Consider the following 26755-nt stretch of genomic DNA (forward strand, 5'->3'; position numbering starts at 1 on the left):
ACGGCACGGACTACAGAACTCTAAAAAATGTAGGAACGCCACATATAACATCAATCATCTAGTAAACAAAATAACAAGATAAAATACGTTCGAGCCAGCTGATACGCCATTGTCTTCGATACATAATTGATTTCATTTTCCGACATTTCCATGTGGAATAAATTAAATTCCTTCTCTTCGGTATTGTCATCTTATGTAAAAAAATGAGTCTTTCTTATGTACTTAATTACTTATCTATTGATATAGCGAAATGTACTCCGGTTTAAGTGATTTTTAATGTATTTTATTAATATATCAAAATAATATTTTATATCAATACTCATATCTTATACCGACATAATATTGTATTGAGTGTACTGTGTAGTCTCACCCGTATTTCATATAATTAATTTTTAGAGGAATGTGCAGCGCCCAGACAAGTCGCCAAGACCTCAGGGCGCTAAGAATACAATGTAAATAGCTGTAAGAATTATGTAAATACAATAAATAAAAATAAAAAATAATAATATTATAAATGCGAAAGTATGTTTGTTTGTTGGTTTATTATTGGTTTCTTGGTTTGGCCTTCGATCACGTCGCAACAGCTATCGACGTGATTTTTTTCATCCCTAGAAAGTAAAAAAAGATATAATCCATCTTTTTTAAATGACTTCCAAACAGAAGAGGTTTCCAATTCCGCCCTAGCTATTTTCTTTTTAAATTGTTATAACAACCTTAACTAATTCAAAATGAATACTTACCTTATGAAATTTTATTATCCGTAATGATCTTAAGTATTTTTTAGAGGTTACCAAGCTAAGAAAATAATATTGAAGATGTCGTGGCTAATTTTAAAAAGCCTATGAAATAATTAAATTATGAAAACGCTTGGAAAAAATTAACTTTTAATGGAGACAGGTAGGTAATATTATTAAAATATAGGCTAGATTGAATTGGAGTTTTAAGTAATTATTCAAAAAGTACCTATTAACCTAAATATTAAAATTATCCGTACATTAAGAGCTTAATTTTTTTTATTCATAAGAAATCCGAAGAGCCCTAGATGGGCGAATAAAAGCGACATTTTAAGAACAGATGTTAAGGTATCTAACTTTTTTAAATATTTTCGCTTGATGCTGGAATTGCAGGAAGGGTTTAAACCACCAAACCCCACATCTTACCTGCGGCCATGGATATAACAAAGCAATGTGTGTCTTTTGCGTAGTGACTCCACCAGACTACACGTATAAAAAGAGGGAGGAAATAAAATAAAATTGATATAAATTTCTTTATTAAGGCACCCGCTAACCTGCGAGCAATCATGTTAAACCAATGTTAAACTCACAGCTTCCTTCCTTTTGCCTTCCTTTCCTATCGATGTCCCCGTTGTCATTTTTAAACGCATCTAATGCTTTTCAGCGCCATCTTTTACCGGTAGCTTTTACGACGCTGTCTTTGTTGTGACACGCCTTTTCTATTTGACGATGGCCTGCGAAATTTTCGACCTAACCAATAGATGGCGCTGGTAGATGGATGGAGAAAAAATTAAAGTTCCTTCAATATAAAATTAAATAATTATTATGTAGTACTTTAAATTTTTCTGGCTTTTAGTTAATAGTTAAATTTAAGTAAATTAAAGCTGGTGCACTGGTATGGTACACTACAGTCTAGTGTCTACATAGAAAACAATTTTATTGTCAGTGCAAAATTGCTCGCAAATTATTTAGCTGCTTTGGCTGCTAACCATTCAATAAAATTACTTCTTGAAAATTCAGACCGATCCGTGTTTCAAATTTTGTCCTACAAAGTGCCATCTATGTTATAACTTGGAAAGCACGTGTTAGTAACTGGCAAGATAGTTTTAATATTTCTGCATAGATGGCAATACTTAACATAAGTTTTCCCTGATAAAAACTGAAAAGCTGGTGAGAAAAATATGGGAAAAGAACAAGGATAGTAAAGTTGAGAAAGTTTAGTTTTTAATTCTGTCTTGATAATAATATGTTTTTCTACGCATAGAAAGAATTTTATTCGTTGAAAAATAAAATTAGCCCTTAACTGCAATCTCACCTGGTTGTAAGTGACGATGCAGTCTAAATTAGAGGCATGTGTAATTTGAAAGGGGGTGTCGTTGGTGCTATGAAGGTAAATAAATCAACGCAACATCTTATAACTTATTTTTTATTTAATATATTAATGACTGCAAGAGATAAAATTAGAGTATTAATTAAAAATAACTTATTTATTAGTAGCTTAGTTTAGAAGATGTATCTAATACATAACATTAAAAGCATAAAGAAATAGCCTACGTTTCTATGTGCGTTACTAGTAGTGTTATCTCTAGAATCCTTAATTTCATCTACACTTCTTTGTGCCTTAACTTTTTCCGGTTGGGCCTCATCTGACGCCATGTGTTGGTCGTAAAATACTTTATTTTCTATCGGTTTAGCTGATACTGTAGCTAAACGACTCGTTGTATACAAATTAGCCTTTTTCTCCTTATTCTGAACAACTTCATTGCCAGTTCTTTGAGATGTTTCTAATCCAACAGTAGACGATTCAATCGATAAATCTAAAAGGCCTTTGTTTGTTACTTTATGAGTGGTGCCGTCAGTTAATTCCATTGGCCTTGTCGTTGATACTTTAATTGTGCTGACTTTCATGATTTCTGCTAATTCTTTTGTACTAGGTTTTAGACTGGTCAATGTTGCAATTGTTGTCATCATAGGCATATTATTTAAGCTTTTGTCACAATTGAGAAGAAGTCTTATGTCTGTATAGAATAGTTGTCCATTTAGCTGCGTTTCATCATAGTATTCGTAGTCGCCACCGGCTGCGTTAGGTTCCACGTAATCTGTATCCTGGGCTGGAGTCTTCTCTGTTTCTGTAGCTTTCATCCATTTTTCTTTTAGCTCAGCACTAGGTGTACATTTCAGGTTTTCAACAGCTAGCTTCAGATTAGCGCTTTGCGTTTTGTTCATAAGAGAAACAAACCAATCAAGACGGCAATCGCACGTGAAGTTATTATCTGAAACATAAAATATAATAATTGGATTATTTTCAACCACAAAATATTGATACCTGTTGGATAAATAAACTGATTTTAAACGAATAAACAACTTTAATCAACATTACCTTCAACGTTTAAACTGCTGATGTTACTGTGAAAATTGTGCAATATTGGCGCCATTACTTCCGCTTTAAGTGCTTTCAACTTATTTCCTTTCAAATTTAATTGAACTAAAGATTTTAAGCCTTTAAATGTCTTTACATTATCTATATCTATGAGTCCATTGTGGGCTAAGGTCAAAAACTGTAATTTAGCAAGTCCGTTGAAAGCTTTTTCGTCGAGCATTTGTATTTTGTTCCCCTCTAAATTTAGCAAACGTAAATTTTTCAATGGCGCAAATGTGTTATCGCCAATAACTTCTAAACTGTTACCACTCATATCAAGCTTTTCCAACTTTTCCAATCCTGAAAACGTTTCACTGTTCAAACTGAACAAATTATTTCGATCAATTTCTAGTTCTCTTAAGTTTGACAGATGTACAAACGCTTTGTCGTGAATGGTTGTTATCTTATTACTTGTGAGATAAATCTTTTCGAGCGATGGTAAATCTATGAACACGTCTCTGTTTATTTCTATGATCATATTTGTGTCCAAACCAATGGTCAGTAAGTTTCTTAGATGAGCAAATGCATTGGGTTTTAATACTTTAATCTGGTTGTCTGTCAGTGTGATACCTTTTATGGAACTCAAATTCGCGAAGGCAAACGGTTCAATGACCTCAATATTTCCATACTTCACTTCAATTTTTGTTAATGCTTTCGTGTGCTGCAGAGCAGTTTTAGGGATGTATTTTATTACGATCCCTCTTGTATTGCTTAGCGATATTTTGGTAGCATTTTTTAGATCTTCAAATGAGTTCCATATTGGATCTTCATTTGTCACTCCATCAACTGTCAAATAGCAATCAGCACTGCGTATTAAATCGTGATGGTGGGAGTCCTTGATGCAAAAACACTGAATTTTACTTGTGCTGTTGTAGATCTGATCGCAGAGGTGAGTTTTGGTTTCGCGTTTTTGATGAAACCGTCTGGCATCGACAAAGATGAACGCAACGCATATTAGCGTGAGGATTCCCCAAGACGCCATTTTCAATTCTTCTAGTGGAGTTCCTGTAACAAGAAGAAAAATTATTGAAATAATTTATAACTAATGCATTTATATTGATAATATGGGTATGAGTATCAAATGAAAGGGGAGGTGAAGAGGATACTGTACAGATAGTACCAAAATCTTTACAGTTTAGCGCCGGGTATTACATAGCTGACTATCTATTAGACATAACTGTTGAGGCTCTAGTAAACTTGAGATGAGGCACACGCCACACATTTTGTTAGAGGTAAATCAATGAATATGGATGGCAAAACGTGAAATGTCGTTATTTGATATCTCCACACAATTTTGGTAAATTAACGTTACTCCAGTATCACACGCTTTTAAACATTTAAAAATCAATAATGCATTCAATGAGCTTTTGGCGAGTTGCAGTGATTATGTGTCGTTTATATTAGCTTCGTATTAATATTAATGCAACGCCAATAATAATAATTATTCTAATAATAAATAGTGTCATAGTTCGAAGCATACTATTTCAAGTCGTGAATGAATCACTTTACAGGCTGCAGGTCACGTACGCAACATTTCGGGGAGTATTGTGATTATTGATGACAGTTTTGTCGTAAGTTATGATGCAGATTGAAATAGAACACTATAAAGTGGTAAACACTGTAAAAATGCAATAATTCTTCTACGCATAAACCTATTTATTTCTTTCATGTTCCGGCTTACTTCTATATAATTATAACTAGTTTAGGCTCGCAGCTTCGTCCACGTGGACTACACAAATTTCAAACCTCTATTTTACCCTGTCAGTCAGTCTGACACCCTTTCTTTTACATGAATTGAATAATTCTCTACTTCATCGCTCATTTTAAACTCCGAATTAATGAAGTTGATGAGTCTATTGGCCCTCATATAATATGAATAAAAATTCTAATGGACCCTTTCAAAAATCATAAATGGACCCTTTTTGCATCAGTGGAATACCGATCAATAAAAGTTTTATAGCTAGCCAGTAAAGTATACGAAATGTTTGGAAAGTTATGCCTATCTATAAAGAAATAACTCAAAAGTTAGAGGGAGCTTAAAACAATTCCAAAGAATCTCAAACGCGCTCATTCAACAACGGTAGAGTTTGGAATACTTCACCGAACTTTAAAACAAACTGAGAGTTTTTAAAACTTCTTCAATTTTGAGAAGAAAGGCCTATTTAATACTCATTGAGAATATTTAGATAAGTACTTGAAAACTATAATTCGTAGCAAACACTTGTTTTTGATCTCAGATTCGTCCGTGACTATTTAATTTCGCTCAGTCTTGGTTCTGGTGAACTGATTTTCACCAAAGCTCTTTAATAGCTAGTTATAAGTTTATAAAATTATTAAGTTCTGTTTTATTGTGTGATGCCCGTAAGTTCGTAAACGATTTAGGGCTTTAAAAATCCCGTAAAAATTAAGGAGTTCCCCCTTAATTTTCCGGGGCAAAAAGTAACTTACGTCCGTCCATAGCATACACATACAAGCTATCTCTGTAAGTACCTTTCGTCAAATTCAATTGAAAGAATGGGCAGTGAAAAACTAGCAGACAGACTGACGCACACTTTCGCATTAATAATATTAGTATGTATAATGTATAATATGTAATCTGAATGGCTGACTGATTACCGATTGGTCTAACATTTGGCTTATTACGTAGACATTCGCTAAGAAAGGATTTTTGAAAATTTAACCCCTAAGCAAGTAAAATAGGGGTTTGAAATTTGTGTAGGCAACGCGAATGAAGTCGCGGGCATACAAGTGTTACTATAATTTTTTTTTTAAATTATAATATAATAAAGTATAGGTATTAATACGATTACATATCAATTCAGTAATTCGCGGCGTAAGCATACATAATTATAATAATCAGTGAACTCGTGCGAAATCGCGCTGAGTTGTTTGAAATTGGAATATGATATGATTTATTTACCTCATGCCTGTTGTTGCCAGGCTAGACCCTAATTACACAAGTTATATTAATTAACCCCCGACCCAAAAAGAGGGGTGTTATAAGTTTGACGTATGTATCTCTGTATCTGTGTGTGGCATCGTAGCTCCTAAACTAATGAACCGATTTTAATTTAGTTTTTTTTGTTTGAAAGGTGGCTTGATTGAGAGTGTCCTTAGCTATAATCCAAGAAAATCGTTTCAGCTGTTTGAAAGACGTAACGTTGATTTTATTAATTGAGGTTTAGGAAAATTATGTAGACTTGTTTACCAACGTACCGGTTAACATATTATTTACATGAAGTGACCATTCAGAGGCTGTCCAAGACATTAGTTGCTAGAAGGTTAGTTGTAGGGGAAAGTAGACGCCGTTTTTAAAAATAAGTAAGTAATATTATTTATAAATCCTATTTAAAAATGAATATTATTCAAAAAATATATAACCCGCCGCCTCCGCCAGAGAGGCAATATTATTTTGATGAAATATTTTTATTGTCTTACCTAGAAATATTTTATTCTTGCTATAAACGACCACAGTATGACATCATCTTGCTAGAAAACAATGAAACCGCATTTAAAACAATTCTTATGTGGTCCGATGTGACCTCGCATTATTTAAAGCTAATAACACACTGTAAGGATATTATATTCATTTTTTTTTATTTCCTTGACAGCAATCTCATCTGGTGGTAAGTGACGATGCAGCCTAAGATGGGAGGGGGCTAACTTTGAAGGAGTATGGCAGTTTTATAAAATACAAAGCTACCTACTATCGGTTTCTATACGAAATCGTACCGAAACTTGTTAGTTTTATACTTAATTGTTTATTACCTTATATAGTAAGTACAATAAATTGTAAGTACCTATATTTGTAATTTTTGTTAAACTAATATTTTACAGTTTATTGGCGTAAACCCTAATTGAAGAAATAAATTATTTTGCATTTAATAAAATATGTGTGTATAGTGCCTAATAGGTCAAATCTAAAAAATGATCTCATAATCATTTTTGTCATCGAAAATTATCGTGTTTTCAATAACGCCTCCCACGATATTATCATTCTCTGAGCGATGCTTTTAAAGCAGACGCTCCACAGTTATGCTAAGCTATAATATATCGTAATAGTATATTATCATGCGTATTAAAGATTATGAAGCGTCAACTTTCGATACACTTTTAACTATGGAAAACAACATTATTAAAATTAAAAATAGCGATGGCCTAACAATACAAGATTTTTATAAGATAGTAAGAAAAGTCTCACCCAATAAAATTATGATAGGAGCTTTTGTTCGTAAGAAATTCTAATAGTGATAAAGCCCTTGAAATCTCCTCTATTACCACAGAATTGCCTTAGCACTAATGAATGATTACACACAAATGAATTGAATTTAAAACAATATTTTGAGGTGAGTATATATTTTGAATGAACAAATGGTAAAAAACACAGAGCAAGGCACTTTCGTTTCAACTTGCTCTTAATTCTCGATTAAATGAAAATGTGCAACGGTGATCCCTCCTTGCAAACGTAGTTTAATTTGAATATGAACCAATCAAACTAGCGTAGTTGCATTATACGTCGTCTACTCTGAGAAAAATATAAAACGACGTAAACGCAATTTTTGACTGGCGTGGATGCGGCTTCAGAAATAGTTCAACATAACAAATTATAGCGCAGCTTTTGTTGCGCCTCAGGCACATTCATAGCGATAAAAAGCTTTATTTATAGACGAATGACTGTTTGTTACATTTGATGAAATCTTTTTCGGATAACTATAGAAGTGTGTCATATACACCTGTTCTTAATTGATCAGGGAATAAATATAATATATATATTCAGTTTCCCGGTTTTCTTTTCTTTTGAATTACAATTACTTTATGTGTAATGTGTATCAACATAACTTAAAATTAAAAAAACCCCCGACACAAAAAACTTTATAAGAAAACTAGAAAAGAGCTGATTGATAACTTTCAAACGGCTGAACCGATTTTCTTCGATTATTTAAAATCGGTTCATTCGTTTAGGAACTTCGATGCCACAGACAGATACACACGTCAAACTTATAACATCACTCCTTTTGGGTCGGGGGTTAATAAACAGTCTTCTCTTTCGATAAATAGTGTAATTAATTTATTTATCAAAGGCAATCGCAAAGTTAAACCCATATCACTAAGATCGGTTACTTCTGTATAATTTTTTTTATTGTGGTGGTAACTGACGAATATGACGACGATATAGTCTAAGATGGAAGCGGGCTAACTAGCTATTTTTGCTTACAAGACATACAAAATACCTACATTAAAAAATTCAAAGCCTTAGTGAAAATTTGATTTACTTTTGTTTTTGTTTTGTGATTTTTGGTCGACTAAGAAGGCATACAGCATAAGCAGACATAAGTACAAACTTCAAACAAGTATAAAGCTTGTGTCATAATATAGGTAATTCATGACAAATATCAAGGCCGTCGATGTCTGAGGAATCTGCCTGATTGCGGCGCTTAGCGAGACTTTTCGAAACTTTAAGAGCTTTGTATCATTTGGTTGTTTCTGCATGAGTATTGAATTCTTCGAGAAAACATATATTTTACAATTTAAAGCTCTGCACATACGGGCCACATGCGGTTTCAGAGAGTCGGAACCGCGCGAGTTTCCAGTTGAGTGGCGTTGTGAACTTGTATCTTTTACTGCTGCTCTTACACTTGTACCACATAGTTATGGATATAGAATGGCACCTTAGTGGCAAGTATCCAGTCTCCAGAGGGCTGTGCTGTGATTATCTCGTTGAAATTATTAATGCAAATTGTTATGATTGGCTAGATTCATGGTACTATTTTTAAAATAATGCATCATAGCCATTAATAAGTAAGTATCAGCATCAGAAGAGATAGTAATCGTCGAACTATAGTTGCCAAAATTTGGTGTTTTGGTGGTGGGTTTTGTAGACTATGGAGTCCACAAATAGTACCTACGTAGCGACTGGTGGTGTAGCCAGTGGCCGTCACCAGAACATATTGCTTACGAAATGTATTGAAATTGTAATCCGCAGCTCATCACCCATTTTTGTGGCTGTGGTGAGTGGCCCGTATGCGCACAGCCTAAAGATTCACATTTCCCAGCCCTACGATATATCAGGCTGTCAGTAAAACCTTTTGCGTTTCAGATGGATAAAGTACAATTGCTTTTCCGGAATAACAAATAACCGGGTTATATTAATATCCTCGTAGAAAGAACGTTACTCAACAATGGATTCCCACATAATCCCTGATGAGAGCATGTGGGAAATTGGAGAGAAAATGTTATTAAAGTTTGTAAGTTTAGGTGTACGAGGTGATCTCCGAAACTACATACCTACTCATCAGCGAAACTAGCGAATTTCAAGAACTTTAGACCTTTAGAACTAAATCAAGGGAAACCTCTTGACTTGGTTTGCGTAGAATTAGGTTTTTTTTTTAAAAATACGTTACTACGTTGACAGTGAGGCAGTCAGTTTTTCTTTTAGGTATATAAATGATTTCCTTGAATGCGTGTAGTCTGTAAGCCCTAAAGAAATGAAAAATAAGTACTTGAAAAATTGATATTTTCGGTATTTTGGAATGCTTCGACTGCTTTCTATCACAAAATACACAATGGGTATTTCTTAGCAAGACAATGTAACGGTTCATTTTTATTTATTTGTTTTATAGTTGTTGTAAAGGTGGACTTTTTAGTCAATTAGTGTTTGACGCCCAGCGTCAGTGCCGCTGCACTTGAATGATGTTCCCTATTATTTGCATAGAAGGTCTGTACATTAATCTGCCGCTCTCGTGTCGTGGCGCCACTGACGACATAGACCCTCGACTCGAGAGTCCACCTTATGGTACAAACCTTCAAGCGTTATCAAACTGTATCACCTCAAAATTTACCTGCTCTTGGTCTAATTTCTTTCACAATCTTTTGATAAAATGTGATTCACAACGCTAGAATTCGGATTATTCAAACTTAATGCATCTTGACGCATCTTCAGACATGATTGATGGAAGCTTGGTATTAGGTATAACGCAGACGATCGAGTTTTGTCGGAGTTAGATTTTGTCCGAACGTTGGAAGCAGATGCTACTTCGTGTAAAACCATGATGCACACAGATCAACAAACTTGTTTTAGTGTAATACGCTAATATATAAAATCTATAAACATAATTATTACCTATTTTTAACCGACTTCGAAAAAAGGAGGAGGTTCTCAATTCGTCGGAATCTTTTTTTTTTTTTTGAACAAATGTCTTTGATTTTGACTTTTGCTATACTTCTCGTTCGCTTTCTAATCAGCACTGCTAGAATACAAAATGCGCCTTTTCCACTAGCTATATACGGATACGTAGAATTTTAACGGATAGATACTATGTGCGTGGCGGGCGGTGTGTGCGAGGTGTAGGCGGCGGTATACTGCGAGTTTTCTGTTCACACATCGCATCCAGTAATGACGGATCAGTTGAACGTTATACGGTGCCTATGTGTGAACAGAGCATAAATTCGTATCCGTTAAAAACGTACCAGTAAAACGGACTCCAATGTGTGAACGGGCCGAGGCCGTATTATCGCCTACTATTACTGAATGAATGATTATCACTCATATTATGTTCCATTCTGTCCAATTATTCATCAAAAACTCGTATCGAGTTGGCAGAATTGATCATAATATTTGCTCAAATTTTTGCAAGGCTGTTTTTCTTCTTCAAAATAGAAAATACCGATTCTTCCGAATTCAGACCAACTTTTATCCGACGTCTGCGAGAGGTATAAACGCTACATGTACGAGAAGAATTTCTTGAAGATTATGTTGACGAGATCACGGTAACCCATACTTTGAAAATATTATTTATTCAGAATTTAGGTAGACTTTTATACATCATGCTTTTACTAGCTCTTCGTTCTAGACAAGATATTCTCAATGGAAATCAGGCTTAAACTAACATAGTTCCGAAAGTAAGTTAATACATTTTGAGTCTACTGAAATTATAGCCCGTATTTCACTTACATGAAGTAAGCCGTGAAACAATAGTAAGTATGTATATTCACGACAGTTCTTTTGTGTGTGTGATTCGCTTCGACTCAAATCGATTTGAATCGATCCCAAAGGCCAATTTTTTTCAAGATTAGGTATCGTCTCAAAGAAAACCAAAAGTATGTTGAAATCAAGGCCGTAACCAGGAATCGATTTCAAATGGAGCAGAAGAGAGTTCAGGGTCAAAATTTTAGCCATTTGGTCCGTTTGGGCGGAGTAAAATTTTCGGCTCAGTAAAACAAATAGGAGTGCGAGCGACATGAGTGCAATTTTTTTTTTGTTTTACTAGGTACAAAAAAAGGTTTCAAAAGCGAAACGTGAAAGGACTCTGACTAAAGTTTTGACAACAAAATGAGAAATTCAAGAATGAGTAGGCAAGTATACACTATAAAAATATTTTTTCTGTCTGGAGTCTCGGGTAGGAGGGATAGGATTTGAAGTTTGAACCCTTAAGCGTCCTTGTTTATGTTACTAGGTTAACAGGGCTCTCTCCGTCACTCGTTTCATACAATCGTAGTTCCAATTTCATTTGAATATTAAGCAACCAAAGTCCATGAAATTTTGCAGACATATTCTAGAAACTAATATCTGTGTCTGTGGTGTTTTAGATTTTTCTAAAAATATGTATTTTTAAAATTACATGGGCTCAAAGATTTCTATGTAAATTTTTAAGACCGCGTAACTTTGAAACCGAATATTTTAACAGAAATCTGGAAAACCACAGACATAGATATTAGTTTTTAGAATATGTCTGCAAAATTTTATGGACTTTGGTCGCTTAATATTCAAATGAAATTGGAACTACGATTGTATGAAACGAGTGACGGAGAGAGCCCTCTTAAAATAAAATTTGACGGTGACAGTCACAGGTAACAGCTAGTGGTAAAACAATTAGCTCTTTGTTACGAGGGCGACGTATTTGTACAGTCAAAATATTAATTACGGCCATTCCATGTGTATTACGAGCGTTATTGACTTGTAGCTGCCGCCATGTTTGATTTTCCACATAAAGGCTGTTCAGGTCCCCGATGTCTGAAATCACTTACATTCGCATGTTAATTACAAGCCCCGTGGAGATACAATCAATATACTGTACATCTGTAACTTACCTATTATATAATGCACGTCATTGTTATTTTAGTTCTTCTAATAATCTCCTTATTTCTCTCCGTACCTCAAAAGGAAGAACGGAGCCCTTAAATAGGATCACATTGTTGTCTGTATGTCTGTCCGTCTGTCGTGTATGTCAAGAAAACCTATGGGGTACTTCCCGTTGATCTAGAATCATGAAAGACAAGTAGGTAGGTCTTATTGCACAAGTCACACTAATATTATAAAGGCGAAAGTTTGTATGTGTGTGTGTGTGTGTGTGTGTGTGTGTGTGTGTGTGTGTGTGTGTGTGTGTGTGTGTATGTTTGTTCCTCCTTCACGCAAAAACTACTGGATGGATGTGGCTGAAATTTGGAATGAAGATAGATGATATCCTGGTTTAGCACATAGGCTACTTTTTATCCCGGAAAATTAAAGAGTTCCCACGGGATTTCAAAAAAGCTAAATCCACGCGGGCGAAGTCGCGGGCATCGGCTAGTAAAGGAATAAATCCGAAAACTGTGAATTGTGGTTATATCATACAAAAAAATGTGTTTACAAAAAATTTAATTCACTAAAAAACATAAAGATGGCGTAGACCGTTATTAACTTGCAGAGTTCTAGATAAAGGTGTTAGGTATATCTTGTACGATGGTACGGAACCCTTCGTGTGCGAATCCGACTCGCACTTGACCGGTTTATATCTCGTAGAGAAACTTTGGGGTCCCCACTAGTGACTAGGTGGACAGATGACATCCAACGAGTCACTGGATTCAGGTGGCTTAAGACCGTGGCGTATGAAGTCCCTACAAGACATTATGTCCAGACGTCTATCAGTTCATATAACATCCTTCACGTATCCCGTTCCGTGATGTCTGAAATCACTTAATCACATTCGCATGTCAATTACAAGCCTCGGTAGAGATCCAATCAGTCTGTACAATTTGCAATTTCTACAAATCACATCAAGGGCTTTATTTTGGTCTTCCTGTGAATCCTTTACATTCCAGTCTACAGGGTCAGACCACATTATTAGTAGGTTTTTTGTAATTCAGGTACAAGTTAGCCCTTGACTGCAATATCACCTGGTGGTAAGTGATGATGCAGTCTAAGATGACAGCCAGTTAACCAAAGGGGTATGGCAGGTTTTTAAGCCCATACTTCTTTGGTTTCTACACGGCATCGTACCGAAGCGCTAAATCGCTTGGCGGCACGGCTTTGCCGGTAGGGTGGTAACTGGCCACGGCCGAAACCTCCCAACAAACCAGACCAGAAATTTAGAAATTATATAATACCAAACCCCTGCCGAGAATCGAACCCGGGCTTCCCACTATTAAGATCGCCAGCACTTATCACTTAGCGCCAGGGAGGCGGTCAAAAAGGTACTTGGTGCTTCTATACAAAACAACCGTTCCATAAATTCAGCTAACTCAGTTTAGGTTGTTGTTCGCAAATAATTAATTTAATATATTATATCTACCTCGTTACTAGGGTAACGATGTAAGTTCTACATACCTGGAAGGTATTTTCCCAGCAAGCCTTAATTTACCCTAATAACGTACGCTTGTCAATTACAAGAGTGAGCGAGATATAATCAATCCAGTTACACAATGGAAACTGTGTAATGGAATCTCTAGTACCTACGGAATGATACTTGTGTTTGTTAAGGAGATCGCACATGGCTGCTAACTCCACGAGACCCTCAGAAGGCACAAGAACTATCAGCGTAGGACAACCTCCATGTGGCACAGTTGTGAGCTCAATGGTGAAATACCCGAGTTCGATTCTCGGCAGTGACAACTTGGGAACCCAAAATTTCTAAACAATAATTTGTCATCGGTGTTTGGTTTGGTCTGATGGCAGGCTTCGGGCATGGCTAGTTATCATCCTACCCGCAAATACGTGTCGCGCCGTCAATTTATTGTATTTGTTATACGAGTAATTGAAAATTGAGTGTTTTAAAAGTTTGTGTGGTATTGAGTGGTGGTGGTGCATATTGCTTGCCTCAACATCATCGTTATCTGAACCCATTGTCACTAGGAACGAGTCTCCTCTCAGAAAGATTAGGATTGCCATAACTCCGAAAAGGTAGAGGTGCATGCCTCCAAATCCCCCGAATCGGAGGCCAATGTCTTAATCACTAGCCTACCACTTAGTTTGGTTGCTTTTCTATCGTATTTAGTAGTAGGAGGGCTGCTTATCGATTACTATGTGTTGCACTTATATAAGATTTGTCTGTTTTAATGGATTCTTTGTTCTTGTATGAAATACATTGGTATATGTATGTTGCAGGCGTCTCTTGCAACTCTTGTGCATATTGGTGTATCGTGGTATACGATCACCTTTATATTTTGTTAATAAGATTGTTATGTGAAACGTTCACGTCTCTTCAACGATCCTTAACATCAAATCAAGATGCCTGTAATTTCGTCTACGAAATAGGTTTAACATTTCGCCAATATTTTCGTAAACACGAATCTATCTTTCACGAGTTAGATTTCCAATGAGATTCTTATTAGGCAGTACAAATTTTTAGGTCATAGAATAAAACCAGAAACTAAAGCCGCAATGTGACTTTTTCAATAGACACGCCTTTACGCGCAACTTTAGCAAAACGTGAAACCAGCCGTGATCCCAAAAAACTGGCCAAGTGCGAGTCAGCCTCGCGCACGAAGTATGTTGCACGATAAATCAAAAACTATTATTGCATAAAAATACATGCACGTCAGACGGACAGACGGGCAGACAGACAACCAAGTGATCCTATAAGGGTTAATTTTTTCCTTTTGAGGTACGGAACCCTAAAAAAGTTAATCAAAATAAACTATTATCTTAAACTAGCTGACGTCCGCGACTCCTTCCGCTAGGTTTCAGGTTTTTCGAAATCCCGTGGGAACTCTTTGATTTTCCGGGATAAAAAGTAGCCTATGTGCTAATCACGGATATTATCTATCTCCATTCTGAATTTCAGCCAAATCCGTCCCGTGGTTTTTGCGTGAAGGAGTAACATACTCACACACACACATACACACAAACTTTCGCCTTTATAATAGTAGTGTGATACTACGATGAAGAGTATCTTAGAATGCAAAATCATATTATGTCGGGTTTTCGCCTTGAAAATATCAGGTCAGTTAAAAAGTAGCAACCTCCTACGCGACAGGACAGGACGTTTTATATTTCACGTGTCATAAAACACATTGTTTACATTATACGATCCAAATACGTACAGGTACCATTTTGGATAAGACATTAATCACATATTATAAAGGTAGACGAACTAATTTTATGGTGCACTTCCTTCTATAACATAGTCAAGCGATTATGACCTTTAAAACCTAAGGATAGTATGTTTGAGTGGTTAGAATCGTTAAGCAGATTATGACCAATTTGGCTTAAAAGGTATTGGCATAATGGATTGGAAATAAAATTGGTGGCTATGAAATGTTATACCTACCACCTACTTTAAAATTAGTAGGCCGTATGTATCATAAAGATAAACATTTGGTTATAGCGAAAATGACCTTACGTGTTTAGCATAGTGAGTTATCGATTTGTAAACAAGAGGTTTCCAATTGGTTTTCTAGTTGGAACAAATTAGAATTTATATTTTTGTCCGCGCTCAGATTTGATATTATGTCAATTTAATAATGCACTTATACATAGTCAAGATTCTAGGAACAGGTAGGACTTCGTCTGTGGTGGCGTTTGATGGCGCGCGTGCGGTGCTTCTTTGTGAGAAGTGGCCGGTTTTTGTGTTCTGCTGGTGTTTGTTGGTGGGGCAACTGACTGGGAAGTGGGAAGCGCTCTGAAGGGGCGCCGCGTGTGTGTCGGTGGACGCCGGCACGGACGAGGTCATGACGAAGGTCCATACTTATACATATAGTTTCCATAACTTGAAAATAACTACAAACTTGACATTGGATAATCAGTGTAAAGCCAGACGAGAGAGAGAAAAAAAGGAACAGGTATGCAGAGATTTGTTCTTTCGTTTCTATTTCGGACCGCTAGAATAGGTACGGAACCTTTCGGCATCAGATTTCTTCTTTAATTTTAATACAGGTACCTTCAAGAGTAAATAGGCAAATTCTAAGCAAGCCTGCTCTATCTTAAACTACATCATTTTATTATAATTTTATGATATAACTTTAATGAGTTAACGCAGTGTCATAGGTCTCTTGTATGGATTTCCACACGCGCGCCGACGCGAGCGACTGTCTTGCACCGCCTGAATCCATCAGCTCCTTGCGACTCGTTTATAGATAATCTACATTAACAAAACGTAAGTAGATATATTTTTTTATTTTTTTTTTCAGAAGCTAGTTCTTTATTGACCTGCCAGAAATACATCCGGCCCCGATTGTGCTTTCTGTAAGAACAATTGGCAAACCTCGTCCGTTATTCATTAATGCCTCCAGCGAACTTGGCAGGTGCCCAAGAGATTTAGGTAACGTTTTTACCCTCGAATTCCTTCCTCACATTTTATTACAAGTTTTCTGGAATAGTTTTCCCGGATAATTCTCGGGAAGTTTATTTACTGACATTGTTGAATGTTTTCCGTGAACGTGTGAATTAATTGATCTAGCTGGAATGTTAGAAAAACGCTCAGGTACTGTTGGATAGAAGTTACTTGTAAAGACCCGAAGGCCTTCAGAAAAGCAGAGAAGCGCAAAGTGACATAAGATAGATACACAGTAAGGTAATGCCGGATACCTGGCAGCTTTACAATATAAACTGTCCTCTATATCAATCAATCGTCTACTGTTGGGCATAAGCCTTCCCGAGAGCCCGCTACCATACCTACATGGTATATGAACTCCAGAACATGTCTACCCTAGGCGCAATCGAATCTGCGGCAGTCTGCCTGCCAACTGCTACTTCAGTTTGCTAATATGTAGAGCTATGTCGGTCACGGACCAACCAACAAACAAACACACTTTTTAACCTCCGGCCCAAAAAGAGGAGTGATATAAGTTTGACGTGTGTATCTGTGTATCTGTCTGTGGCATCGTAGCTCCTAAACTAATGAACCGATTTTAATTTAGTTTTTTTGTTTGAAAGGTGACTTGATCGAGAGTGTTCTTAGCTATAATCCAAGAAAATCGGTTCAGCCGTTTGAAAGTTATCAGCTCTTTTCTAGTTACTGCAACCTTGTCGGGGGTGTTATAAATTTTTAATTTACACTTGTACATTTATAATATGGCTGACGCGAAAGTGTTGTTGTCTGCTACTTTCTAACCGCCCATCCCCAAACAGATTTCGATAGAAATTGGAAGGATAGCTTGTGCCACATCCCCACGTTTATCCCGGAAAGTCAAACAGGGCCCACGAGATTTTTAAAAAACCTAAATCCACGCATGTACTATATTAATAGTGCTAGTACTAATGCTAGCTTTTTGATTTTATTTATTCCAAAGTTCTTAAAGGAATAAAACTAAGAAGGAAGGAAATGGTCGTAAGGTGTTGTTACATGGCATAGAATAGAGATACATTAGCTGCGGAAAGTAGCAGGAAATGCTTTCCAACCTCTACGCAAATTGATCACGCAAGTCTGGATAGTGGATTCCAAGCTCTCTGAGAGTTCTGTTGTGATATTTTATAATACATTTATAATACAATGTTTACCTATTATTATCTATATCCAATATTATAAAGGCGAATGTTTTTATGTGTGTGTGTGTGTGTGTGTGTTAATTTAGAATGGAGATAGATAATATCCTGGATTAGCACATAGGCTACTTTTTATCCCTGAAAATCAAAAAGTTCCCACGGGATTTTGAAAATCCTAAATCCACGCGGACGAAGTGCGGGCATCGGCTAGTATTGCATAATCTTATACAATGAAAAGTCCTGACTCAATCACTGACCGACTTACAAGTACAAGCGCTTCCACCCACAATTTTGCACGGAGCTTTTTTTTAAAAATAAAAATAGCGAGCAAACGAGCAGGTGAGTCACCTGATTACCACCGCTCATGAACATTTGCAATACCAGAGTTGCGTTACCAGAGAACTACCAATGCGTTGCCGGGCTTTCAGGAATTCTTGGCCTTATAAAATAGGACATTCGGAATTCCCACGGGAGTGAAACCGCGGGCGGTAGCCAGTTTATGTCTATAATACAAATATATGTGTATGCGAATGTGTATCTGTTTGTCTTTTACTTCACTTGTTCAGCCGCGAAATCGATCATAATATCGTTTTGTACATTTTGCAGCTTGTCTCCCGGAGACGGACATAAATAAAGAGTTCCTAAGGAATTTTTAAATACCGAAATCAGGGTCATTAACTTAGTTAACTATAAAAGTGCGTCCCTGGTAAGTTATTTATAAAAGTCTGATGAACATATAAGTACATGTAACAGAATCTATAATGGAAGCTGCATCACATAGATCACTATAAATATTTACAACCAGCGAAGTACATCTAGTAATAGGGAATGTAAGAGTGATGGGTGGGGGTATTATTAAACTAGTTACAGGCGCAGTCAATCGGAGAGCCAATCAAAGTGCACTGTAGGGTGACCACTATGATATCATTATATTGTCCATTATATACTATACTTAGCTTCATGTTTGTGCCTTTTAACGTGGAGACCTTGGGGCCGTGGGGCTAGAGGCTCGGGCTCTTTTTGAGGAAATTTCAAAAAGGGTTATCGAGTCAATCGGGAACCCACAACTGGCTCAAAGACTTTACAAACCTTAGACAAAGAATAAGTTTGGCTACCTAAACGAGCAATGCTGTCAGCAGCTTGAATACAATGCTTCGTTGTGGTAATCTCGATGAGGATTTAGATTTAATTTCATTTATGGGATGATGCTTACATCCAAAAAAAAAAATTCTTAGGAGTTATTAAATAAAGGGTTTTCCAAAATGCATAAAATCTACGTCCACTGTTAGTTTTAAGTTTGCTTACTATTTTAAATTATCGATTTAACTGAAAAAGTAAATTATGTCAAATGTCTATGACGTCACATCTGTGAGGTTCAAGCTCTCTTGCTAAGCGAGCGTTTTGACGTTTGATAAAAAGTCACTGATTTGACTAACAGTCATCATACCTATTTAAAGTTAAAATATTATAGAGTTTGTGGTTACTGTACAGAACACTTGAGTTGATTTTTATTTATCGGCGCTCCCGATAGCGCTCGTAAAATGAATTCAGCAACTAATATGATCGATGATCGAAAAGTTGCTGAAGGATATACGAGAATTTATCTTTACGGTAGCAGAAGTGAGATGAATATCAGTACTGTAGGTACATATTATCATAGGAAGAGGGAAGTGTGGCCTGAATTGCGTGTGAGATTGGGATTTTTGACTCTATAATTTGTATGGCATTTCGATACAGGGACCTATACTTAACTTCTTCCCGGGGATAGGGTATAGCATAAGGCAGTTTTAGTGCAGATGAAGTATTACAAACGATGAATCAATAAGTTATCTCTCCGTCACTTGGGTACTCCCTACAATCGGAGTTTGATTCTCATTTGAATATTTGAATTTGAATTGGTTACCACGAATGTACCGAGCTAGAAACTATAGAGAAGGTACGAACCAGGACAGATAGGGAACAAATAAACAAATAAACAAATAGGGATAGCAACAATAATATCACATTAATCAATGGGCGACCGATAACAGCTGATAAATAATTTAACATATCCTTGACAAGGCATATAAATCTCTATATAATGCATAAACCATTCTAAAAATATGCCTAAACGCCTCGCCCACGCTCCTCGACCTGTCCGCCTATCGAATACGATAAGCCTTTTAGAAGTTTTAGAACTTTAACATCGAAGATATAAATATAACAGTTTTAGACGAAAGATTAATACAGACTTGGGCGTGTGTGTTATATAAATATTGTGATAAACTACGTGGTACCTACTCTATCATTAATTTGCCCTTATAACTTACTAACGCCCGCAACTTCGTCAGCATGGATTTAGGTGTTTAAATATCCCGTGAGTTTCTTTGATTTTTCGAGATAAAAGTAGCCTAAGTCTCTCTCAAGTTTTTAACTATACCAATGCAAAAATCACGTCGATTCGTTACTCTGTTGCGATGTGATTGTGGGACAATCCACCAAACCAATAAACCAACAAAGACACACTTTCACATACAAATCCTATAATGATGGGTAGTGATAATAATATTAGTAGTGATATATGTAATTCGTTTAGTAATCTAGGTACACTACTTAATGTTTTAAAGATGTAAAGTTTGTAAGTATGTCTGTAGGGGTGGTATTTACTGAGTATAATGATTCGATTCTGAAAATTGTTTCACTGATAGATAACTACATTATCCCCGAGTGTTCTAGGTCATAAATTATATCAAGCGGATTAAGTCGCGGGAAAAAATTATAGAAACCTATTTATCTATTTACTTTCTAAAATATGTATAATCGTAGTTCGCACTATAATAATTTCGTAAGTCACATTCTCACCAACAAATCCAATCATGAACGATTATTGCATTTGTAGTTCCTAAGCTCTTGGCATCTTAAATTATTTATTATTAAAGTTAGGTAAGTACCTACCTAGTTATTATACGCCCGATTAACTTCTCACTTCATGTTATGTCGGGTTTAGATTTAATCGTGTAAACAATGTTGTACATGTCCGACTGAATACATGATTATTTTGTCCTAAATGTTCAATGACCTCTATTCAAAGGTACACGCTGGACTTGCTATTGTCGACCTGTTTTTGAAGCCATTTTCGCCAAAATAGCGAAAGTCAAGTTGCTTCAAAAATAAAGTTCCCTCGCTCTAGTTCACTCTATCGGAGTGAAATAGAGTGAGGGAACTCTCGGTTTAATCCTGAATCGACGGAATGTCAAATATTAGGCCGTGGATAACGAAAATCAAAGACAAATAGTCGTTTCATAGCCCACATAATGTTAGCTACATTTGGCGCATCTCTGCCAGTGACGTCGAAGCCTTGACGTTTTGTTAAAAGTTCCCTAAGGCCTCATTCGCACGAGACGTTTTTTAACGTCCGTTAAAAAAGCCTTCAAATAGAACAATTATTAATAATGCATTCCCAAGTATCTGTTCACACGTCGACGCTTTTTTAACGCGCACTTTGCATTTTCGCCGGGTTTTAACGCAACGCTTTTTTAACGCTCGTGCGAATTAGGGCTAACTGTCGTGAAATGTGACTCTGTCCATAGTCCATACAACTATCTTCGATGACAGTTTGACGTTACATTGTTTTTAAATGTCTTTCCAATAAAGTAAGTTCAATGAATCGGCGAAGTAAATTGCTTTGAATAAGGCTATCGTATGTCATGACATTCACTCTGAGAAATGCCCTAGGATATCGTATGTACATCGATGATGTCATCACATTTACCTTACATACAGTTATTAGAAGAGTTGTATTTCGTTATAAGGGCTTGAATATCATAACACCGAAAATTAACAGTTACAATGTGACGATTGCAATCATTTTATATTTTTTTTCCTCTCTGGTCTGGCTTTACAAAGATTAGTCAATGTCAAGTTTGTAGTTACTTGCAACAAGTTAGTTAAACTATACAAGTATGGACCCCGTCTGTGCCGGCGCTCGCCGACATACGCACGACACCCCCTTAGAGCGCTTTCCAGTCAGTTTTAACAAAAAAAAAGGCAGAGCACGCCCGCCAGCTAACACCGACACGGACGAAGTCCTCATTTTATATTTTATTGCAAAATAGGTTACACAAATCCAATCTAAGTCTTTAAACGCTAACCGTAATGTAGCTTTAACGGGTTGTTATGCAACTAGACCTAATCTAATCTAACGTACCTAGCTACGGTTACCGTGGACCAATAAAAATTTTTTACTTAGCCTTTCCAATTTGGAATTTTTCTAAGAATTTCGGAAGACGTGATAACTTAAAGGGTAACACAAGGTGTTTCTAATAAATACAAAAGCTCATAAACTTTTGGCCTTTTACTATTTTGCCACTTTTCTTTAGAAATAAAATTACTAATGCCGCAGCATTCTACCACAAATCAACAAAAATACTGGTGTGCACAATTTTGTGTGTTAGTAAGGAGAAATGCATTGGCTTTACTTAAATTTGCTTCAAATGAAATTCAGTAGAAATATTCTAGCTGCAAACTATTGCTGAGTTATATTATGTGACAATTGGCTTTTCACTTTAAAAATACGTAGAGTTCAAAACTAGCTAAACCGCCCCAGCTTCGTGCGGAGAAATTTCTAAAAATTCTTTGATTTATATAGAAAACCTGCATGCAAAATCTTAATAAAGCAAATAGGCTTCGGCCGTGGCTAGTTACCACCCTACCGGCAAAGCCGTGCCGTGCCACCAAGCGATTTAGCGTTTCGGTACGAGGTCGTGTAGAAATCAAAGGCGTATGTATGGGTTTAATGAAAACTGCCATATCTCTTCCAAGTTAGCCTGCTTCCATCTTAGATTGCATCATCACTTACCACCAGGTGAGATTGCAGTCAAGAGATGACGTCTTGTATTTGAACAAAATAAAAAATATTTTCATATTTTTGCCGAAAAACTGAACCCATATTGACATAAATTTTGTAGTTTTCAAGAGCTCTCGGCGACTAATTTAATTAACATTGGTCGAGTAAAACTAGATAGGTAGGTACTTAACATGGCCTCTCAATAGTATGCACCAATTAAAAATATGGTACGGTAAATTAAAAGTATGGTCGTTTAATTTGACCTGATTTCCACGAGTACAGTGGCCTAATTGCGACGGCGCATATCAGTCGATTATGCCTGTTAAGCGATGTTAAACCAAGTCAGTAAGTGACCGACTGATTTTAGAGGTCTGGATTCTGGAATTGGTTTGTTTTCTGACTATTCCATACCTCTGAGTGCACGGTACGCCATTAATCTATTTCCACTAACATCTGAGTCTGTTTTTTTAGGTTCAGTATCTCAAAAGGAACCCTTAAGCATAGGATAACTTCGTCGTCTGTCTGGCTGACATGTCTGTTATGACCCGTCAAGGAAATCCAATCCTAAAGAGTACTTTCCGTTGACCTAGAAACATAACATCTTGCAACAATATCTTATAGCACAATTAGTAGGTATCTAAAGGGAACAATCCAAAAACCGTTTTGTGGTTACATCACAAAAAAACTTGCACAATGGTACGGAACACTTTATGTGCGAGTCCGACGCGCATTTGACCTTTGCCTGTAAGGTGGTAACTAGCCACGGCCGAAACCTCTCACCAGACAAGACCAGAGATAATTTAGGAATCATAAAATCCCAAATTGCTCCTGCCGGGAATCAAAATTCATTAAGAAATAGAAAAACTTGCAAATTGTACCTTCAAACAGTTAACCATGTTCAAAACTACTAATTACATTGTAATATAGCGCACCCACATTAGCATTCGTTGGGTAAAAAGTCATTATTTAACGCGAACCGTCCATTTCTCTACTTTCCACTAACTATACTTAAGTGAGTGTAAAAGCAATTAACGAAATTTATTCAACCACAAAGCATACCGGTATTTTTAAACCATTTATATTTTTATATGTTACGGTAAATCCTAGGATTCTCCAGTAAAATCAAATATAAGTCTTAGTGGTAAGTAAAAGTCTAAATCATCCTTTGATAATAATCGTTAATTTCAGATTTTTATTAGCATTCACACAGATTTAAGCAGAGGCATGCAAAAGTCCGATTAGTAACAAAAATAAGTTATTAAGCGTTTAGCGATTAGCTGCTGACTGTTCTGTCGTCCCTTCATTTAGCTTCACCAACTTGACATTCATTTTGTTACGGATGTAGCTCAAACCACTAGGTTTTGAAACTTGAAAAGTATCTGGATTAAGAAATTATTTTGAGAAATTCCAACAATTTTATTGGATATAGAGTATAGGCCCACATGGATTTAAATCTTACAAAAGTAATTTATACTTATTTATGTTGTTCTTTGCGGTGTAAGATACCACTATATTTTAAACTTGTGCTCAATCTAACACTAAATATAATAATAGATTTTCTCTGAAATTTAACAGAAAACCTATTGCTGATAAAAAGTTAAAACTTATAGGGCTTAAATATTGAAAAATCTTGCATAACAATATTCACAAGCTATTTGATCAAAGGAGTGTTTCTAGGAAAATTTCACACAGATGTGAAACCAATCACGTATAACCTACATTATACCTCATTGCTTCGTCCTTTGAGATTAGGTATACATTGTAGTAATACGTCAAAGTATTGCCTTTCTACCACTTGTTTGAAAGCAGAAAATCTGCACTTCTATTTTTTGTATTTTTTGTTGGTACCACTGGAGCGTTCCCATCTCTTATTTACAGTGAAATGTTGCCTACTTCTAAGGATATTGTGAAAATTTGCTAGGATTATTTCCATATCACACTAATAAAATACGACATTACTTTCCTATTGTGTTGTGTACATCTTGTGGGGATGTGACCTTCACATCAATTAGAATCCCGGAACATGAAGGTGTTTACAGTGAAATGTTATTTATTTCTTAGGATATTGTGAATAGTTGCAAGGACTATTTCCGTATCACACTGAGAATATGACATCACTTTCCTATTGTGTTGTGTACATCTTGTGGGGATGTGACCTTCACGTTAATTGGAATCCCGGAACATGAAGGTATTTAACAGTGAAATGCTGATATTTCCGTATCACACTGGTGATGATATGACATCACTTTCCAATAGTGCTGTGTACATCTCATGGGGATGTAACCTTCACGTCATTTGGAAGCCCAGACCATGAAGGTATTTACAGTAAAACATTACCTATTACTAATGATATTGTGAATAGTTATTAGGACTATTTCCGTATCAGACTAATGGAACGATATCAATTTCCAATCGGTGTTGTGTACATCTCATGGGGATGTTACCTTCACATCATTTGGAATTCCGAAAGCTTTGAAAATATTATCGTGATGGAATACATTTAAAAAGGAATATTATTACCTTTACTTTATTTATTATTTGTGAATGAAATGTGTCTACATGAATCATGAGATATCAAGTGCTATTATCGAGTAAAAATGAGATCATTTGAGATTTACACATATTAAATACCTTCTTCATACCTTCATATAGTTTATACATTTATGTTGCGGTCTTCTAATAAGGATGTACCCTTTCGCTACTGATAGAAAAGTTAAGGGTAGATGGTTTAAAATACCATTGTACAGACGGATTACAACTCGAACCTGAGTTAGTGCCAATGATTGTTGTCGAAACGCAGCCAAGCACGTCAACCATAAAATTAAGCCATCGTCAAGAAAAAACTAGTCTTCGCTTCGCTTTATCGGATATGCTCATGAGGAAGCTCTCACTCATTTTTTCTCTTTAGAATAAAGTGATCAGTCCGTAAATTAATTATTATTAAAGATCCAGCCAGACTGATGTGCGATACCCAGCACAACGAATCTATGACAAGAAAAAACTTCATATTCTTTTTTAATAAAGAAAAATATTAAAGATCAGCTCATACAGAAATAGACTGTGTCTTATACAGCGTGAAGCTAGCCGATACATTCGGGCTTGTAATATTATGATCCGGTGCCAAGATATGAATAATCCCACCCGCAAGAAAACCTCCTGCAACGCAGAAGCCGACACCGGCTCCTATCCAGACTTTAAACCAGGAGCATCCGCTCCCGGCAATACAACAAGCGGGAGCAACGATTATATACGAAGTACGAACCCACGAAGTCACCGCGCTCACGGCAGCTGTGACAGTCGCCGCGCCGCTGGCTCTGGCAGTGTCACCGGGGACCCTCGTCGCTGCACCCGGTACGTTCCGCAGGAACGTTCATTCTACTTTTAGGACTAATGGCAATTAATTTATGACCCAGTCATACTATTGTGGGTAAGAGGATACGGGATTCCATTTCTAAAACCAGTATCTTAATCTCACGACCCAGCATGTCTCCTATCATCTGAATATAATATCATAGACTTTATGTTTAGTGAAGTTATACTTATCACAATGTGATTCGTGTGAAGGATCGTTTCCTTCTTTTCATTTTTTATTATAAATCCAATGGAAATAACAGACTTATAATAAGTCTAAAATTCTTAAACGAAAAATTCTTAAAGTGGGTGCTTACATAACAACATTAAGGTCAATTACAGCTACATCAATGAATAGTTGGATGGCCACGTTAGATTTATTTCTTAGGAGTTATAAAAGATTTTACTACCTATCTATAGAAAGTATCTACGATTTAAAATGAACGAGAATTATTCCAATTTAATGGTTTACTATTTTGGTCTGAATATACTTTCCGCCTCTCGTCTTTACAAAACTACGAGTACTAAAGCCGGTGATTTATGTATTTACTCAGATTTTTGGGTTACTTGTCAACTAGGTATATACATAACATATATTTACAAGATATAGTTGATTTTTAAAAGTTATCAGGGTTATCTAAAATTATTTTACAAACAATAAATACTTTAGAGTTCTTAAGATTTATCATCAATGTAAAAAAGAGCTGTACAGCCCGAGTACCTACTGTGCGCAAATATTGCAATTACCT

At 36.2% G+C, this 26755-nt stretch overlaps 1 protein-coding gene across 2 annotated transcripts in view; it reads right to left on the reverse strand.

Annotated features, from left to right (window-relative positions):
• Window positions 1-2143: 2143 nt before the first annotated feature.
• LOC123872998 (connectin-like) overlaps window positions 2144-26755 on the reverse strand; it is an 87056-nt gene continuing 62444 nt past the window's right edge. The window contains exons 2-3 of one of the 2 annotated variants that reach the window (XM_045917640.1): window positions 3115-4164; window positions 2144-3007 (exon numbers count right to left, since the gene is read on the reverse strand). In XM_045917640.1, coding sequence (XP_045773596.1) covers window positions 2238-3007; window positions 3115-4135 — 1791 coding nt within the window. In that variant the 5' untranslated portion in view covers window positions 4136-4164 and the 3' untranslated portion in view covers window positions 2144-2237. The remainder of the gene's footprint in view (window positions 3008-3114; window positions 4165-26755) is intronic. The other variant, XM_045917639.1, reaches the window with a different exon arrangement.

The sequence above is a fragment of the Maniola jurtina genome, chromosome 16, assembly GCF_905333055.1.
Source record: "Maniola jurtina chromosome 16, ilManJurt1.1, whole genome shotgun sequence".
Lineage (NCBI taxonomy): Eukaryota > Metazoa > Arthropoda > Insecta > Lepidoptera > Nymphalidae > Maniola > Maniola jurtina.